Genomic DNA, 18,926 nt, shown 5'->3' with positions numbered 1-18,926 from the left:
TGGATGGAAATTAAAGAACAGGTGATGGGTTTTCAGTTTTCACCATGAGATGGATCCCACAAATGAATTTGGGGGATGTTGAGTGTTAGTTTGACATGACATCAAGACAAATATCTCAAGCATTCTGGAAATCTTACCTTTTTTATTATTATTATTCATAGAACTTGGGATAGGTAAACAATAAACAACACCATTGCACAAAGAGCTCATAATGGGCGGGATCGGTTATAGATAATTACCTGTACATGTGAACAAATTATTTATAGAAATTGAACAAATGACATTTAGGTTACACCCTTGTAAGTTTACCATTGGACTACATGCAAGATATATGCATACCTTATCCTCACATAATATATGGAGATACTATTTTTAGAAATTGGACCTGTAACATCTAGGTTATATCTCTGCAACTGTACCACTATAACACATTCGCATGTTAAAAGGTAAACAATTCTCGTTCATAATGTTCCCACATGCAATGAACGAGGTAGGGACAAGAAGGATGTACGTAGACTTTATATGTGGAGAGCCTCTTTCCATGAATTGAATATGTGACCTCTTTATTGCACCCCTACAACTCTTACCATTGGATCACATGTTCGCATGTTAAAAGGTAAACAACTCACATGCAAAAGGTTACTGCAGTGGGTGGGATCGAAGACAAGTAGGTTGTACGCAGACTCTACCCCACACAACATGGGGGAGGCTCTTTAGTGTTTACATAGAGTTAACTTTAAAAAGGCTAAATTTGCTAAGAGTTACTTCCTACAAAGTATCATTTTCCACAAACTGTTTACATTCCACAGCAATAGTCACGACAAGAGAATAAACACACTAATCCGAAGTGTACCATCCTTTGTGAGAACAGTCTTAATTTCATTTCATGCCTTACTACTACTACAAGCTAGGCTTCAAAAGTTGAGAAAAGGTACACACAATATTGACAGTGCTTGTGTCTTCTCTCTCCTTTGCAACTTGAACTCTATCAACTGCGGCAATTAGTCAAGAAATTGAGAAGCAAAGTACAGAGCATTTTCAGCTTTAATCTGCTAAACCAATAAATAAAACAAAGACCAATATTTCAACCAATAAACTCTACCTTTGCTTTTGCCCTATGCTGTGTACAAACTTTTAAAAAATAGATAACAATGAGACTGTTTTTTTAATTAAGCAATTAATAAAAAGAGGAAAAAGTATTAAAGAGAAAAAGGCAAGTACTATAAATTAAACAATACCTAGTAGTGTGGCCCATCTTTGTACACAAAGCATTTGCTAGTTTTGGTGCAGCAAGGAGCAAGCCCATCATGACACAAATCTAATCAAGCATAGTTTCTAAGCTTTTTGAGAATCTGAAAAGGAGAATTTAGCATTAGATAGCCAGAAGGACCATAACTCCTTAATCTTTATCTAATACTGCCACCGACCAATCCTGCTTTAAATCAAGTCACATGCATCAGTTCGAAAAGTATAGGCTAACGTATATATGTGCGGCTAAATCAAAGATATGATATGATTCTTTATAAAAAATAAAGTGCTTGTTTGGTTAGATCACCCAATGATGATAATCCTTATGGTTCCCATTAGTCTTATTATTATTGAACAACATATAAAAAGATCATTGGATGATCAAAGAACTGCCCTTTTTGTTCATAAAAATATTCTATCTTTATGAAGGAGAGACTTTTATGGGGATGCAAATAGCGATGTGCAGAATATATGTATGAGAATCCATTGTTGCTCTCTCATGATCAGAAATATATATATTATTATAGTTAGCTAGTGTTGGTTCCACCATCCTTCCAAGATTAAGGTGGGGAAGGAATACTCATAATTATACTCTAATTTATGTATATATACTCACAAAGTTTGTTCCTTTCGAATATGGGCAGGCTTTGACTTGATGAAAAGGACCCTCATCAGCAATATCTTTGATATTTCTTTGATTTCAGGGAGAAATGTCTTTCCACGTTACTTGTACCTGGATGTAGAAGTTGAACAAACAAAACAAAAATGTCGTTATTAATCGATATACTGAAGATTAGACCATTTATGCATCTTAACAAATTGAAAAGCCCACATCATTGGGGTTACCGTTTACCTTTTGAACAACTGAATGGCCTCTGGCCCAAATACAGCATAGTTTCAGACTTTCAGTTGCAAGAAGGCCTTGTATGACAATTTAGACTTGAGTTGTTCCAGACAGCTGCCTCCCCATGTGGCAAAACCCAACAAGGATAATGATGCAATACGCAATTACGCATGGGAAATTTTATTGGGTCTTGATGCGGTTCATAAGCAGACGGGCCCAAGCTCAAGAAACAGTGCAGATTTTGATGGCTTAACCGACGGAGTTTTCAGATTTCCAGCCATTTATGAGCGGCCACACTCGAGCATGTTTGTTTGACGATCTTAGAAAAGGAAAGTTGACAGAACCTGATGAGATATGTGCACTTAGCTGCAGTACCAATCGTATTATCGTGTGGAGTTACGCGGCATAATGATCTGTGTTTTAGTATATGTACCATAACTCACATAGTAATCTGCAACAAACCAAGAGCCGCAGAAACGACTCTCATGCAAACCCATTGCGGCCTTTTATCAAACATCTTGCGCTCCTTTCCACGCGTCCACTCTTCCATCTTCTTAAATTCAGAGCACCTTCCTCTTTACTCTCGCCTGTCCATTTCAATCTCTTTTTTTCAACACAAACTCTCTCTTGTTGTAAAGAAAGACAACCATGCACGCCAACAATATTATCCGTTTGTCCGGTTCTCATGAATACATCAAATCCGCACAACTCCAACTCCAACTTCATTTGTTAGAACAGCTTCCATTGAGTCTCTGCACCTATCCTTGTGTTATTCTTGCTTTCTGAATCTTTCTTTGTTTTCGGACAATAGGATTTGGCTCAGGATTGCCCATTTTTAATTCCAGCACCTATCCTTGTGTTATTCTTGCTTTCTGAATCTTTCTTTGAATTTGAAAATTATCACTTAGTAAGTTTCCGCACAACTTTGTTTCTCCTTATGCTCAAATAAGTAGGCTAAACCCAGCTCATATGCTTATTATTTAACTCAAAAGATTGCCAACCGAGTCGTACTTCTTATTGAAATCGAACCTTGAACACACATATGTTTAACCCAACAGATTACCAACTAAGTCACCTCTCGTTAGTTATTTGTGATCCATTTTTAACATTAATTAAGGTCCTTTTTTTAATTGTAACTTCGTAAGCATACATGCACGGGAATTAGTCTTTGGTTGGCGATCTATAATTGCTTCCTCACAAGAATTGTCAAAGGACAAACGGCCAGCTCTTCTCTGCCGTCTCTCTCTCGTGAATTCAACTGTACAAACAAACGCAAAGAGAAACTGACCTGGATGCAGAGGCAATCAGACAATGCATTTGGAAAGCGAAAGTTCATGACTTTCTTCATAGAATGTGAAGAAAAAACATGAACATGATATCTCCACGAAGGACACCAGGATGCTGCCAAGCCCTTTGCACCTATACTACTGCTTCAACTCAGTACCCACAGATTTTTTCCTAACCCACCCTTCTTGCCCCATGGTGAAACAATAATTAAATGACAAGTGAAGCTCAAGATAATGGTTTTAAATTCTCCCCCAACCCATCACACAGCGAGCAAGCTGACACCCCAACATTCTGTCCTAATTATTTCCAAAATTGAAGCTGATTGATTACGAACATATAATAAAGAAAACATGCTGCCTTCTATTGGAAGAAGACGGCCTTATAGTATCCGAGAGAACCACAAAAGCATAACAGGGGAAATAATGGGGATCGCTACCACAAACCATCCCCTCCTCTTCTTCCATGTCTTGACTGTTGTCTGCATCAGTGTTCTTTTCTCTAGTGTTTTTGTCAAGTCAAGTCTCATATACCCTTTGAATTGTTCAAACAGCATGCAAACATGTAATTCCTTGCTGTATCACAACTTTGAAGGTCTTTCAATGGAAGAAGTGGCTTCTTTCTACTCAGTCAACTTGTCTAGTATCAAGCCTATAACGAATGGCCTCAAACAAGACTATCTTGTATCAGTTCCTTGCACTTGCAAAGATGTGAGAGGCACTCGAGGATACTTCTACGACACCTTCTACAGAGTACAAAAGGGAGAAACATTTGTGGGTGTTACGGGAAAGATCTATAGCGGGCAAGCCTGGAAAGCTCCAGGAGAGGAGGAGCTATTTGTTGATGGAAATAGGGTCAGTATACATCTTGCTTGTGGATGTGCAGAAAGAGACTTCCAAGAGATAGTAACATATACTGTTGATGAGCAAGATACTTTATCTGGAATTGCAGAACTTCTTTCTACACAAGTTAGTGAGATTGAGAACTTGAATTCAAGATTGACACAGAATCCCAGCTTTATTGATGTCGGCTGGGTACTATTTGTGCCAAGGGAGAAAAGAGGAATTCAAACCCCCAAGAAAGGTCAGTCACCATTTGTTCCTAAAAATCTTAAATTACTAATTGCTTACCTTATAAATTAGTTTTCAGACATATAAGTTTCTCATTTCTTTCAAGATCAGTACCTAGTATAGTCATATGCAATAGCATCAGCTTCACCTAGAGCTCAAATAAGTTAGAGCATATCAGCATCAAAATTGAATAATCCTTTCTAGGTAACCTGAATATATATTGTCTTTTTAGTCCTAAGAGATCCATAGTTCCAAAATTAATATCTAGATTAGTTAATCTCTTATATTGCTGTTATTAATGGGCCGCAAATATGGTTTACCTTCTTGTTCCTGCTTAAGTTCCCATGCCAAGCAACCTTGCTTTGATGACGAGCACCCTACATTATTTATAAGTTTCATGCATATTAAATTTACATCTATAACAAGAATAATGCCCATTTGAAGTACAAGAAACTGACCTTATTCACTCAATCAGCAAAGACACGCGACTGGAAAATGATAGCTGCCATAGTCTCTGCAGTGACATTAATCTCAATAAGTATATCGATACTACTCCTCATAAGGAAAAGATACCAGAAGAGCAGCAACAAAGCCTCAAAAGTTGTAACCAAATGCTCAAGCACCAAGAGAACTTCCTTGCAGAGCCTCCTTCGCAAAATAGACATTGAAGGTAAGACAAATTTGTGTTGGTCCTAATAAGCAATGTGTCTTAAGTAGTGATGAAACAAAAATAGGTTTTTGCAGATTCCCGCAAATCAAATAGCCATAAAAAAATATAGCTTATAGAGCACCAATTTGAAACAAATATACCATAATGAGTTTCCTAATATCCCAAACCCCCCACTTCAATTATGACACAAGTCTGCAGTAAATCATATCAATGGCAATAAAATATTTTCACAAATGACAGTTGATCTTCATTAAAGTTGCTTGGTGTAGATGCGACCAACTCCGACAGACCAGTTATATATAGTTTGGAGGAGATTGATGAAGCCACCCAAAGCTTTGACCATAGCCAAAAAATTGGAGAGGGTGGATATGGAAGCGTGTTCATTGGCATATTAAAAGGACAGGTACAATCACCATCATGACTTTTGAGTCATTAATATTGTTTTGAACTCGTGAACCTTACTTCGAATTCCAAATGACAGGAAGTTGCAATTAAGAAAATGAAATCTAGCAGCTCAAAGGAATTTTTTGCCGAGCTCAGAGCATTATGCAAGATACATCACGTCAATGTGGTAAGAAGAATATTGAATAAAGGTTTATCCTAAAAGATGAGAGAGGAAAAGCAATGTTCTAACAAACAAACTTTTTTCTTCAGGTGGAGTTGCTGGGATATGCAAGTGGAGATAGCCACCTGTATTTAGTATACAGGTACATTGAGAATGGTTCCCTAAATGATCATCTTCATGACCCTTTGCTGAAAGGTACTTACATAAATTTAGTTCATCCTGCTACACTCAAAAAATTTCTCACCTTGTTTCACTCATAAACTTACATTAGGAAAAAAAATGTGGAGGACGTATAATAACAATAATCAATTCCTGGTTAATAGCAATTAGTGAGGAAGATCTTCATAGCACAATGTGTACTGAAATTCTGAAGCATTTTAGGAACCACATAAGGTAATACAATGAAGATTATATGAAGAGACTTCTAAATCCATTCTGGAGACCAAAATGAAAGGGTTTTAGTCTAATTCACAAGGAATATATTCTCCCACTTTTTTTCTTGATTTGAGTATTGAGACCTAAGCTGACAGCCAATCTAGTATTCTAAGCATCAAACGATCATAGTGGCCACTTCATGGACAAACTTTAGTGTGAACTCTTGTATAATTTACAGAACACTAAAAGCTTATATTTTGAAGGACCTAACCAAAGAAATTCACCTCTGTAACTTAAAACAAACCCTTGCAGTAGAATAGACCTTAAGGCTAGAAATTTAACTCCCCCAACATCTGATAGTCTACATAAGTATTACACGAAATTAAGGGTACATTAAAGAACAAGAGACAAAACACTTCAAACTTTAGCAAGCATCAGTGCACCTCAATCTCCAACTACTGTCAGATTAGCAAGTTTAGCAAATGTTCTAGACACTGATATACTGTTGGATAATGATAAAAAGCACAACAATAGAATAATCGAAAATACAACCAAAAGGTCTTTTAGCCTATTGCTCCTGTGAGATTCTAACATTGCCAGGTATCAGGTTATTCACCCCTTTCATGGACCACAAGAGCACATATAGCACTTGATGCTGCAAGAGGAATTGAATACATTCATGACCACATGAAGGAACGTTGCGTGCACTGTGATATAAAAACAAGCAATATTCTACTTGATCGGGGACTCAGAGCCAAGGTATTCATGATTGTCCAAAGATTGGAATCCTGTGTATTTGTCTACGTTGTTTTGTCATTGTATCTGCATTCCTAGTTATTTTCACATACTATTATGGCTGCATAAGCACCAATAAAGGTTGTATGGCATTATACAAGCTTAATGTTTTATCATTTTACATACAGGTAGCAGATTTTGGGCTGGCAAAGTTAGTCGAACAGTCATCAGAAGAAGATTTTGTAGCAACACGCCTGGTTGGTACGCCAGGATATATTGCTCCCGAGTAAGTAAAATGTTGGTAATTCGTGAAATGTTATGTTGTTTTACCTACCTAGTAGAATAGAATCACCACAAAACATAACTAAAATTCAAACGAACATATGCACAAAATTAGTTCTTCAATTTCATTTTTTCTATAGGATCCTCATTTTTAATCTTAGAACCCCCATGCTTTTCTACAAGATCTGTGAGCGAGCTACAAATTACATCAAAAACTGATGTTTTCGCGTTTGGGGTAGTTCTAGCAGAGCTTATAATTGGTAAGCGCGCACTTTTTCGTGAAAGCCGGGAAACAAGCTGGATGAAGTCACTGATCTCCATTGTAAGTTCAAATGTATATCTTGGGTACTTTTATCAGTAAATAATTCAAAAATTCCAAAATAATCAGTGAACATGCCACTAATTTATCCAAAATCCCTAGTTTTGATTGACTACCATGGACATCATGATTTAATCTAATCATTTCATGCTGACTGCTCCCTCTTTGTGGTCACAATGTAACCAGATGTACACAATCTTCCAAGATAAAGACCCAGTGAACGCTGTGGAAGCTCACATAGATAGTAATCTAAGAGGAAGCTACCCCATAGAAGAGGTTCACAAGGTTGGTACACGAATATTCTTTTCATAAAGACATGACAAATTTTTAAGTTTCATGTCCTAGCAACAACTGAAAATTGCTATTCAACAGACACAAATAACACAATACAATGCACATGCATAGGCATATAATTAAAGTACCTCTTGTCTTCCACCTTCAATTCTTTTTCCTGTATGCAGATGGCAGAGCTATCGAGGCGGTGTTTGAGTGAAGACCCGGTAAACCGACCAGCGATGGGAAAAATTGTGCTAACACTCTCCCAGATTTTGATATCCACGATAGAATGGGAAGCCTTGCTCGCGGGAAGTGACGAGGTTTTCACGGGAGAATTCACTGGAAGATGAGACCAAAGCGCTTCTCCATCAACAAAAATTGAGTGATAGCAGAGACTAAATAGTTCAAATTTAGCAAATTATGAAAAAAGTCGTGATACCTACTTACTCACTGTTTACTCGAGCTTTACCATAATGTGACAATGAAGCCAAGCTCTTCCGAGTTCCGACTGAAATAAAGAAATCCCGATCCCTAAACGACTGGGATTCCGGCCCGTGTCGACATCGTTTAGAGAAATTAACTTTCGATTTCATAAGAATCAGTCCGTGTTGTTTGGTAGAGATGTAGTAAAGTGGTCAAGGCTTCAAGGGCAGTGAGCCCAGCACGGCCCCGGGCCTCAAGACACGAGCCGAGCTATGCCCGGCCCACTTCATGCTTCAAGGATTTGGTTTAGGTTTCTGGTCTACACGGGCTCTGCTAAGCTCGGCCCACTCCATGCTACACGTGCTGGGTGTGGGCCGCGTAAGCAAGCAGGACGTGTCAGGCATCCATCTTCGTATTCTAATGCAAAATATTCAAAATGGCCCTATATCATTCATAAAATAGCTAATTTTAAGGAATTTGTTGTCCTTTTTGGGGAGAAAATATTCAGTGGTATCAGTACACCACGTGTCAAACTCACAGTGATGACGTGGTGCGCATGATCCACTCTGTATTTGACACGTATTTGCGATTCAGCAAAAACTTCACTATGTCCCATCAGCCACACCCAAATGAATTTTCTTTTATTCTGTATTAGGGCTCTCCTCGTCGGTGTCTCTTTTGTTTCATATGTGTTCTTGCCCCTCGAACAGAATGACAAGCGTGTCGTCGATCTCTCTAGTTCGATTTCAGTGGACAAGGTCAAAGACATACTAGTCCTTCTTCCACCACTTAAAATAGATCGAGAAAATGAAGAAGGTACTAGACTTCATTGAAAGCAATCCTTCCACTTCTCCCCCTCCATTCCAGGCAAATCTCATTTGGAAGCCACGCGCGGCCTATCTCATTGATGTGAATCCCGAAGAAAGAATTATTGATGTCAGATGCGGAGTCGGAGGTTCGATGCAGGCTATCGTTGCCCATTCACTTAACATCGCAGAGACTGTGATGAAGGTCATATTTGGCGAAACCTCCTACGAATATGTGCTGGTCCCGATTGAACATGGAATGTCGGATTTGAGTTGGTGGAGGCGTGGGCGATCTGGCAAAATCCAGCAAATACGTGTGGAGTAATATCATTGTTTTTTATATTTGTCAAATATCGAGTGGGTCATGCGCACCATGTCATCACTGTGACTTGGTACGCTGATACCACTTAATATTTTCTCCCTTTTCTATTAGAAAAGTCAAAAACCCTCATAAAAATATTAAAATACCCTTAATAAAAGGTTTTTGAGAATATTTTGGTCCACACAATTAATACCCCTCATTATCTCTATAAATAGGAGTCCCTACGCTACCATTTCTCACAATCTCTCGCAGTCTCATTTCTCTCAATTTCTTCATTACTCTCTAAATTTTTTTATCAGCATATAAACCAACTTATGGCAGAGCTAAAAGTTAAGAGATTTCTTGAAGTCACGTACAAGCATGCATACTAACCACAACAAAGCTGAGAATGACAATTCATAAAAATCTAAAAAGCTGCGAAAATTACGATTGGATTCATTTAGTTGATTTCTCTTTTTCAAAAAGGATCTATAAGCCTCTATTGTGAAGAGCAAGTCAGTTTGTCATTTTTTTCCTAAAAATATATGCAAGTCTCTGGTGTGAGATAATGTTTGTCCAAAAAGCTTAGGGTAATGGAAAAGGAAAAAAAAAAGGTTAATTTTTGAACTTTTGTATGGTATTTATTTATGCATGGTGCAAATTAATGTAAAATTATTTGAGGATAATAATTGTGTGGACCAAAATGTTCTTAAAAACTAGGCCTTTTTTGAATGTTGGTAAGGGTATTTTGGTCTTTCTATTGTTATTTTGACTTAATTATAGAAAGGACAAAAATACACAAAAAAGGAAACTACCCGTTTTATAACCGTTATAGGGGACATTTTGCACATTTTACCTTTTAAAAATTCAAACTACCTTAATTGTGTTTCTATTTGGACGCTCTTTCAGTTTTTTAAGTTGAATCGTAGCAAATAAAATGGATTGGGGCTAGTTCCACCCCTCTTTTTCCTACTCTCTCCCCAAAAATCAAAAAAAAAAAAAAAAACACACACCTTAAGACGTCAACCTATTCTCATTCCCTCATTCCTCACTTTTCTTCCCTCTCCCTCTTTGTTTCATCTCTCTCTCACTACCACATTCTATCAATAGCGATGGATGACGAGGATTACCAAGTCGATCCAGACTACGGAGACTTCACCGACGAAGAGATGGAGTACTCATAAGACCTAGTAAGTTTCATCCTTCATCTTCGTCTTACTTTTGTTCTTAGTTCTTAGCTTACTTTTGTTGTTGAATGCTTAGGTTTTATGCCCAGTAAATATAAAGGCTCTGTGCTTTGTGTTTGGCAAGAAATGTGTGTTTGGGGGTGTTTTTGGTGTTTTTTTTAAAACAACCTGAAAAAGGGTTGTACCTAGGGCTCGGCATCGGGCCGGGCCGGCCCTACTTTTTTGGGCCCAGGCCCGGCCCGGCCCATAAAGCTCGGGCTTCGGGCCCGGGCCTCAGGCCGGGCTCTCACGGCCCGTCCCTATTCATCTTCTTTGAAAATTAGCCGGTTCATAAAGCTCGGGCTTCGGGCCCGGGCTTTTCAAAGAAGATGAATAGTGACGGGCTTCGGGCCCGGGCCTCAGGCCGGGCTCTCACAGCCCGTCACTATTCATCTTCTTTGAAAATTATAAAATTAAATTGTTCATCATAGGATTCGAACTCAGGACGTTTAGATAGGAGAGTAAAGAACCAACCAACAAGCCAAAGTCACTTTCATGTTATATTTGTCAACTAATTAAATTATTATCTTTACATACCACCTGTTATATTTTTAACAAAATTAAATAATTTTAGTTTTACTTAATGAGTATTGATTTTAAATTTTATATTATACACATCTATAGTTTTAAATAGTTTAATTTTATACTTATTTTATAAAATCTTAGGATTTTAAGATTTTATCAACATTTATGAGTAGATGATATTATGGCTTTAGGGTTAGTGCTTAGGTTTAGGGTTTAGGATTTAAGATATTTAGGGTTTAGGGCATTTAGGGTTTAGGGTTAAGGGTTTAGGGTTTAGGTCCTTTAGAGTTTTGGGGTTTAGGGTTTTGGGGAGTATAATATATATATATACATACACATACATTGCAATAATATATATATACATACACATAGATATTATATATATTATATATACATATATATTACATATATATATGTATGTATATATATGCAGACAGTGCATGCACTGTCTGCATATGTATATATACAAATACACAGACAGTGTGCACTGTCTGTGTATGTATATATATATGTATGTGTGTGTATGTATATATATATATATATATATATATATATATGTAAATATATACATATTATATACATATAAAAATAAATAATGTCGGGCTTGGTTTGGGCTCGGGCTCGGGCCGGGCCAAAATTGGCCCGAGGTATCGGGCCTCGGGCCGGGCCCGGCCCAAAAAATGGGGCCCAGGCCCACCCAAGGGATTGGGCTGGGCTGCCCAGGCCCGGTCTACTTTCAGGCATGGCCGGGCTTTGGCCCGCGGGGCCGGGCTCGGGCCGGGCCTAGGCCCGCGGGCCAAATGGTGAGCCCTAGTTGTACTCAGAAACATGTATTTTTTAATGGGATTTTTCAGTAAAGGGGTGTGAGTAGGAAAGTAAAGATGACTTATATCCCCAACATCTTCGTCCATAATTAGTCATAACAATATTACGATATCTAATTACATTGAATTTCATTATTACGTTGTCTAATTACATTGATTTTTGTTATTACGTTATCTATTTACATTTTATGGTTGAATTTGTTAGGGATACGTAACGTTATCGGTGGGAAAATGAGGGGCATCTTGCCCCACCAATAAAATGAGCTATTGGACTCTTTTTGGGCATATTGGAACCTAACTTTATTACTATTTGGATGTTGTTTTGGTTTAATTGACATCTAAACACGTGATCTTATGTTAAAAGTTTAAAAAAAAAAAAATTATAGCGAAAAAGGTAGCTCTAAGCTGTTGAATCACCTTCGTTTCTTCTTATAAATGTATACGGCCATTGTTAGTCGACAACTGGATTATAATTTTTCATTAGTTGGTGTTTTCTTTTAATAATTGGTACTTACTTTAATTATTATCGTTTGTCGCCTTCTTAATTAAACATTAATGTTGGCATATAAAGCATCACCTCATTCCTCATATCAAAATTACTATTTTAATTTTCTAAGAGAGGAAAGTGTTTCACTTTACATTTCAAGCTTTTTCACTATAACAACGAGTAACTCAGATAACATTCATACGTATAATATCTCATAGAAATCTCGAGTTTGAACATCCACATCCCCATCCCCTTCCCCTTCCCCTATAATCATAAAAACCATATCATGACAAACAATTGTCAAGTAATTATATGCATTAGTTCATTTTTATCGGTTCTTTAACCGAAAAAATTTATTGATTCATAATTCAATGGTTCAATCAGGCTCGAACATCTGACTTCAACCGGTGCAACATAATAAATTGCTATATATATATATATATTTATTAAAGTATAGTAGAGTATCTCAGTTGAGTTTTACTTACGCCAAAAGGAACGTTCGTGCACCAACCAAATTGTTTTGCGATTCCAGAATTCCTCTGTAAGACAAGCTGATCAGCTCGATTCAAGCGAGGCCTGGGAAGGATTCTCCTTCCAAGTCCTCCTCCTCGTCTTTTCTCAGCAACTTCGTGAAGGCCTCAAGTCCTTCACGAATCTCAAAACTAGAAAAGCAAGCCCAACTAGAAACTATCAAGAACAAGCTCAAGAAGAAATCCAGAGACGATCGAGCTATTGATTGGGCTATCAAATGTTACAACACATAGTTCTTGGGCCATCTGACTCAACTTGAAAGGTGATAAAATTTCATAAAAATATGTTCTTCCTACAAAAACAGGGGTCAATGTTGGCTCATGATCTCTTGTTTGTCATATGTGGAACTAACATTAACATTTTAATTACTTATGTTTTTTCTATGTATTTTTATTGTCATTATGACAATATTTAATAGTTTTATGATGCAAATATCCAATGTTTTTATGATGTCATTTTTATCGGGTTAATTATACTTTTCATCACCGAAAAATAGAGATCATTCACTTTTAACACCTAAAGATTTTTTTTCTTACAAAATTATCACCCATTGTTTCAAAATGAGACTTTCAATATATTTGATCAGTTTATGGTTCATCGACAAAAAATTTAAAAATATTATATTTTGCCACATCTATCTTTAAAAAAATTACATATCAACACAAGCATTTTATTGACATGGAAGCCACATAAGTATTTTTGACCAAAGTTTATTGACTTAATGCCACATCAATTGGACATCTGATCGAAATGATGCAAAATCTACCCAAGTGATTATTTTGTCTCATTTTGAATCAATGGGTGATGATTTTATAATAAAAAAGTTTAGGTGTTAAAAGTGAACAATTGTTATGATTATTTTGTCTCATTTTGAATCAATGGGTGATGATTTTATAATAAAAAAGTTTAGGTGTTAAAAGTGAACAATTGTTATCTTTCGGTGATGAAAAGTATAATTAACCCCATTTTTGTCGGTCATGCTATCATGGATCGAGAAAAAAGTCACTTGTTTCTATTGTTATTGGTTTTCAATTAATATTAACAATTAATTCTTAAAAAGAAAAAAACATTGCATTCAAGGAAAAATAACAAGTTTTTTTGTATATAATTTTTGTTTATACATTATAGGTATACCACCACCTCCAGCTTGGCCACTGTTACACATAGGATATCATTTCCATAGGCTTAGCCCTCCAAACGTTACGTCTGGATTTGCGACAACCTCTGTACAAAGAGGTTGAAGGTGCGGTCTCTATCCAACATAGACACCCTCACGTACCGCGGGCTAAACCCAAAGTGCCTTCCGCTTCTGGTCAGGATCTTCCAGCCACGAAGAAATCTTTCGCAGTCTTCAATTCCTCCTTCGCATTTCAACCACGCGAAAGCTGGACTCAATCCGAGTTTCGTCGTAATTAGATATTTCAATAAATAGAGATCGATGAATTTATAATAAATTAAGTGATTGAATTTTGTATTTTACCAGGCTGGGGCTGGAACTCCCGATGGAAGTAGCTGCAGTAGCCTGAAGAAAACTCAGGCAAGCTGAATAGGCCACTCTGCTGGACAGCCACCCTCAAAAGCTTCCATCTTTGATCCATAAGATGGAAGCTGGAGTTAAAGAGGGATCGGCCGGTGGTTGGATATTCACAGCCGTCCGAGGTAACTTGAAGTATCTTCGCCGCACGCAGCTGTGAATCCTTGGAGACTCCTATCGTGCTGAGCTCTATGTACTTTACCATCTTCTTTGCAACCTCAACGTCTTTTACCAGAGCCCAGCTGAAACCCAGAAAAGCAGTATTAATTAATTTGGTTTCATTAATACTTGTTATGAAATTCATATAAGATTAATTTAATTTCTTACCCAATACGAGTCCCGGCATGGCCGGTGGTCTTTGACACTGTGAACAGCATAATGTCATGGTCAGCAGGGGAGGAGATGGGAGCATACTGCGGCCAGTAGTAGGCGAGGTCGTGAACAAGTATTCCTCCAGTCTTGTTCACAATCGACTGTCTGAGATGGCCATCGGGGTTGTTTGGGTTGGTGACGAGCTCGATGAAGGGCCCATCCTTATTGAATGTCCTCGCATCACCACCCCACTTGTGGAGCCCCGACTTCAAACAGTCAGTGATGGCCGGATACGACTGAAAATTAAAATAAAATAATTAAATCGACAATTCATTAGCCAGAAAAGCAATGTCCAAAAATGTTTTTTTAATGAGTCAAAACGACAAAATACAGTGCGTTCCAGGGTCTCAAAGCAAGGTGGTTGACTTTTTGACTTGGAATAAAAAATTTACTTCAAGCATGTAATGACTAATGAGTATATATATGCACTGACAGAGTAGTAGGGGGCCGCCGAGACGACGCTAATCGGTTCCGCCGCATCCGGCGGAGAAAGAGCGTACAAAACCGCTTGATATAGCTGGGTGGAGCCGGTTCCGACCACAACGTGACGATCTTCAGTCACTGCATTGCCGACGATATTGTGAAGACGAACCGCCTCCTTGGCAAACTTAGGCTCCAAGAACCAGCAGATATTTCCTGGATCCGAGAAATAACTCAAAGACTGCCATCCCGGAATCACAACCGTAGCCTTGTCACCCATCTCCATCCAGTATTTCTCGTACATGGTCGGATCGCCACTGCAACAAAAATCAAGAAAAAAAAAACAAAAAGGGCGTTGGTACATGAAAGAAATACAAAAGCATCATATCATTATAATTGGCCCAAATCTTATGAATGAACAACAAATATTTTGCTTTTCATATGGGCCTAACCAGAAGATCTCGAGAGCATATATATATATATATATATATAGACAGTTGGAGTTGTTTAGATTTTCTAAATTCAACGCTTAGATCTTCCCAAGGGAAGCAACCAAGCAAAAGTAGGGGGCCGCATGGGACGCCACAAACATTTTGCATCTTCTTTCAAAGCAACTTAGTGCCTTGTGCTAACATGCACCCATATGGAACAACACAAATGCAAGCACTTTTTTGTCATTATGGGGTCCACAAAATATAATGATGATGTTGGTCAAAAAAAATGCCAAATCAGTAGCAATTTATCACCACCGCACACCACAGCGCACGTTATATATAGAGGGCCTGCGTCTGTGTCGGTCTGACACTGGCATGCACCAATTGCCAACCCTGCACGCACAAGAATTAATGCACACCCACAGAGCACGTTAGGCAATACCAGTGACAAATAGCACTGACATCACACCTCCGCCTTCTGACCTATCATGAACTCTCGATGAGTTGACTAGCAAAGAAAATGGACGCTGAACCATTTTTTTACCAAAAAAAAAAAGAACTTGTCCAGCAATGTTAAATCACTCATTGGGAAAAAAAATATAATTTAAAAAGTAAAAAAAATATATAGTGGGATTGTAGTTGGAATTTACTGATCGAGATTGATGATGCTGTTGTTGTCATCGGCAGTTTCACTTTCTCCGGGAACGGCCACCGGAGAGACCGCCAATCTTGTCCTCTGAATATTTCTGAGGCCGTCGTGGTAGTGAGGTTGTTCTTGTGGGAACCTCAGCAGCAGTCCCAGGTTCAGTGCGAGAGACAGAAAGAGAATATTCCACAAAGTAAAGATTGCCATTTTCTATCAGACTCTTTGAAAGAAAGAAAGGGAGAGTTTCAGAGAAACAGAGCACAGAAACAGAGAGAGAAAGCTGAGAATGCTTGATTGAGAGATTACTCAGAGTCCAGCGTGAGGAATAGAGGAACGGAGATGGAGTGGTTTAAATAGTGAAAGTATAAAGAAGGATACAAACCCAAGGAGTGTGACAAATGGATGGTGGAGAAGGAAACGGTGGTTTTTGATTCTTTCAGACGGGGCTCATGGTGTTTTCAGTGCAAATTGAGAAAAACAAATCCTAAATATTCAAAATCTGAAACCGTAGGAATGGGGATTTTGGCTGCACTCTAACTTCTGATTACATTTGCTCCCAACCCCAGGAATCATTGGGTTTTCTAGAGTCTTTTACTGCATCGACTGAGCGATTTGACTGAAAAAGAAAATGGGTTTATGAAGAAAAGATACATATCCAATGAAACGGTCAAGTAATTAATTGAAGAGAAGTGAACAAAAACGTGATTGATCATAAAAACAAGCAAAACCCATTGATTATCGAGCTTCTGAAGCAGAAAATGTCAAAACAGAGGAGGTTTGCATTTCTTGATTTTCGACTGGGAAAAAGGGAATTTTTTAAATAAATTTTACGAGAAAATGCTTCAAAGCTAGATCTCGAAACCCAAGAGAGAAGAAGCATAAGTGCAGATTCCTTGTTCCAGTTTAAACATAAAAATAATAAAAAGGTGATACAGAGTATGTATGTATATATATATATATATAATGGTATGGAAGTACGCGAGATATTGGAGTAAAGCGAAGATGATCTTTGTTAACCCAAAAGGCTGCTCTCACACTACATGCTGTGCTGTGTTGCCAATTTTCAGTTTGCTTTTGATCTTTTAACTAATTTTAAAATAGATATTATGCTTTTCAATCTCTTGGGGTTTGATAGTGTCTTATCGATTTTTGAGTTGTGATTAAGACTTTGACCTAATGAGTAATGGTTTGATGATTACACTGATTAGTGTCAGTTTGCTCGCTAGCTACCACTGAAATGAAATCTTTTTTTCTGGTATTTTTTTTCTTCTGTTTTTTTATGGTCCATGCCTCTCCTTTTTGATGTGTTTTATGTTTGTTCCTCATACTTTCTTTTAATTGACTTTTGGACCCCTTTTTAAGTTTTTTTTTTTTGGTAAAGTAGGGTTCTCTCTTTTAGTAGAAGTTTTTTCCTCTAACGAAGGTTGGGAGAGAAAGTGGTGTGTTTTGAAGAATAAAAAGGAAAGTAAAAGCAACATACATGTCATGGTCCTTTTGCAATAAAGTATAAATTTGATGTTATGTAGCATGTAACTAATTGTTTATTTTGAATGTTGAATCAAATATTATTAGGTATATGTCAAAACCCTAAAAATACTTAGAACCAAAAAAATAATGAGCTTATCGCTTGAAAAGGTTGTAATTTGTTTTCACGTTGAAAATTATGAAAAAATTATCACCGAATAACTACCTTATTTCAGGAATAATGACGATACTGTCAAGGATTAAAACCGACACAAGTAATCATTATTCGTTACAGAGTTATTCAACATGTATCATTTTAAAAAGTTGTAATTTGTTTTCACGTTGTTGAAAATTATAAAAAAAAAAAACTTATTACCGAATCACCATCTTTTTAAAGGAATAATGGCGATACCGACAAGGGCTAAAACGACACAGGTAATCATTATGCATTATGACGTTATTCAATATGTATCATTTGAAAAGGTTGTAATTTATTTTCACGTTGTTGAAAATTATGAAAAATTTATTATCGAATCACCATCTTTTTATGGAATGATGGCGATGACAACGGCCAAAACAACACAGGTAATCATTATTCGTTATGACATTATTCAACATGTATCGCTTGAAAAGGTGTAATTTGTTTGCACGTTGTTGAAAATTATGAGATTTACAATCGAATCGCTTTATTATACCAACATTATGGAATAATGGCGATGACAACGGCCAAAACGACACAGGTAATCATTATTCATTATGACATTATTCAACATGTATCGCTTGAAAAGGTGTAATTTGTTTACATGTTGTTGAAAATTATGAGATTTACAATCGAATCACTTTATTATACCGATATTATGGAATAATGACGATGACAACGGTCAAAACTACATAGGTAATCATTATTCATTATGACATTATTCAACATGTATCGCTTGAAAAGATGTAATTTGTTTGCACGTTGCTGAAAATTATACGATTTACAACCGAAACACTTTATTATACCGACAAAGAGCTACAATCGACAAGAGTTAATTTGACGCATATCATTTTAAAAATCATAATTTGCAGGTAGGTCATAAAAAAATTATGGAATTTAACAAGTAAATCAAACTTATATTAATTAAACAATTAATTAAAACAATGAATAATCCAATGCTGCAACAATTATATTGGTTTTAATGATGTAAATATTTGTTGTGATTTTAATATATGGAAAAAAAATTTGTTACGCAATATAGATTGCTAAATTAGGATTTATTAAA

At 37.1% G+C, this 18,926-nt stretch overlaps 2 protein-coding genes and 1 long non-coding RNA gene across 3 annotated transcripts; 1 reads left to right on the top strand and 2 right to left on the bottom strand.

Annotated features, from left to right (window-relative positions):
- Nucleotides 1-675: 675 nt before the first annotated feature.
- On the bottom strand, nucleotides 676-2,990 carry LOC119984997. Its single transcript, XR_005465027.1, has 2 exons — nucleotides 2,102-2,990; nucleotides 676-1,981 (listed from the first exon to the last, which is right to left on the bottom strand). It is a non-coding gene; the product is annotated as an uncharacterized LOC119984997 (long non-coding RNA).
- A 333-nt stretch (nucleotides 2,991-3,323) lies between these two features.
- LOC119985574 (lysM domain receptor-like kinase 3) lies at nucleotides 3,324-8,018 on the top strand. Its single transcript, XM_038829865.1, has 10 exons — nucleotides 3,324-4,500; nucleotides 4,873-5,116; nucleotides 5,386-5,519; nucleotides 5,598-5,687; nucleotides 5,771-5,876; nucleotides 6,664-6,815; nucleotides 6,980-7,077; nucleotides 7,257-7,395; nucleotides 7,579-7,677; nucleotides 7,854-8,018. Exons 1-10 carry the CDS (start codon nucleotides 3,730-3,732, stop codon nucleotides 8,016-8,018), a joined length of 1,998 nt encoding a protein of 665 aa, XP_038685793.1. The 5' UTR covers nucleotides 3,324-3,729.
- Nucleotides 8,019-13,878: 5,860 nt separating this feature from the next.
- On the bottom strand, nucleotides 13,879-17,114 carry LOC119986048 (tryptophan aminotransferase-related protein 2). The gene is made up of 5 exons (XM_038830583.1): nucleotides 16,202-17,114; nucleotides 15,131-15,434; nucleotides 14,653-14,933; nucleotides 14,272-14,567; nucleotides 13,879-14,176 (listed from the first exon to the last, which is right to left on the bottom strand). The coding sequence occupies exons 1-5, from the start codon at nucleotides 16,402-16,404 to the stop codon at nucleotides 13,992-13,994; spliced, it is 1,269 nt and encodes a 422-aa protein (XP_038686511.1). The 5' UTR covers nucleotides 16,405-17,114; the 3' UTR covers nucleotides 13,879-13,991.
- Nucleotides 17,115-18,926: the final 1,812 nt, after the last annotated feature.

Source organism: Tripterygium wilfordii, chromosome 19 (assembly GCF_013401445.1).
Source record: "Tripterygium wilfordii isolate XIE 37 chromosome 19, ASM1340144v1, whole genome shotgun sequence".
Lineage (NCBI taxonomy): Eukaryota > Viridiplantae > Streptophyta > Magnoliopsida > Celastrales > Celastraceae > Tripterygium > Tripterygium wilfordii.
This window is presented reverse-complemented; position numbering and strand designations above follow the sequence as displayed.

What these genes read in the sequence shown, in the direction of transcription:
- LOC119985574 (XM_038829865.1), top strand. Translation starts at nt 3,730, where the DNA reads ATGCTGCCTTCTATTGGAAGAAGACGGCCTTATAGTATCCGAGAGAAC. An exon ending in AGATACATCACGTCAATGTG is followed by an intron (nt 5,688 to 5,770) that starts GTAAGAAGAATA and finishes TTTTTTCTTCAG; the next exon opens with GTGGAGTTGCTGGGATATGC. An exon ending in TGAAGTCACTGATCTCCATT is followed by an intron (nt 7,396 to 7,578) that starts GTAAGTTCAAAT and finishes CAATGTAACCAG; the next exon opens with ATGTACACAATCTTCCAAGA.
- LOC119986048 (XM_038830583.1), bottom strand. Translation starts at nt 16,404, where the DNA reads ATGGCAATCTTTACTTTGTGGAATATTCTCTTTCTGTCTCTCGCACTG. An exon ending in AGCATCATCAATCTCGATCA is followed by an intron (nt 15,435 to 16,201) that starts GTAAATTCCAAC and finishes TTTTTGTTGCAG; the next exon opens with TGGCGATCCGACCATGTACG. An exon ending in GGAGTTCCAGCCCCAGCCTG is followed by an intron (nt 14,177 to 14,271) that starts GTAAAATACAAA and finishes GATTGAGTCCAG; the next exon opens with CTTTCGCGTGGTTGAAATGC.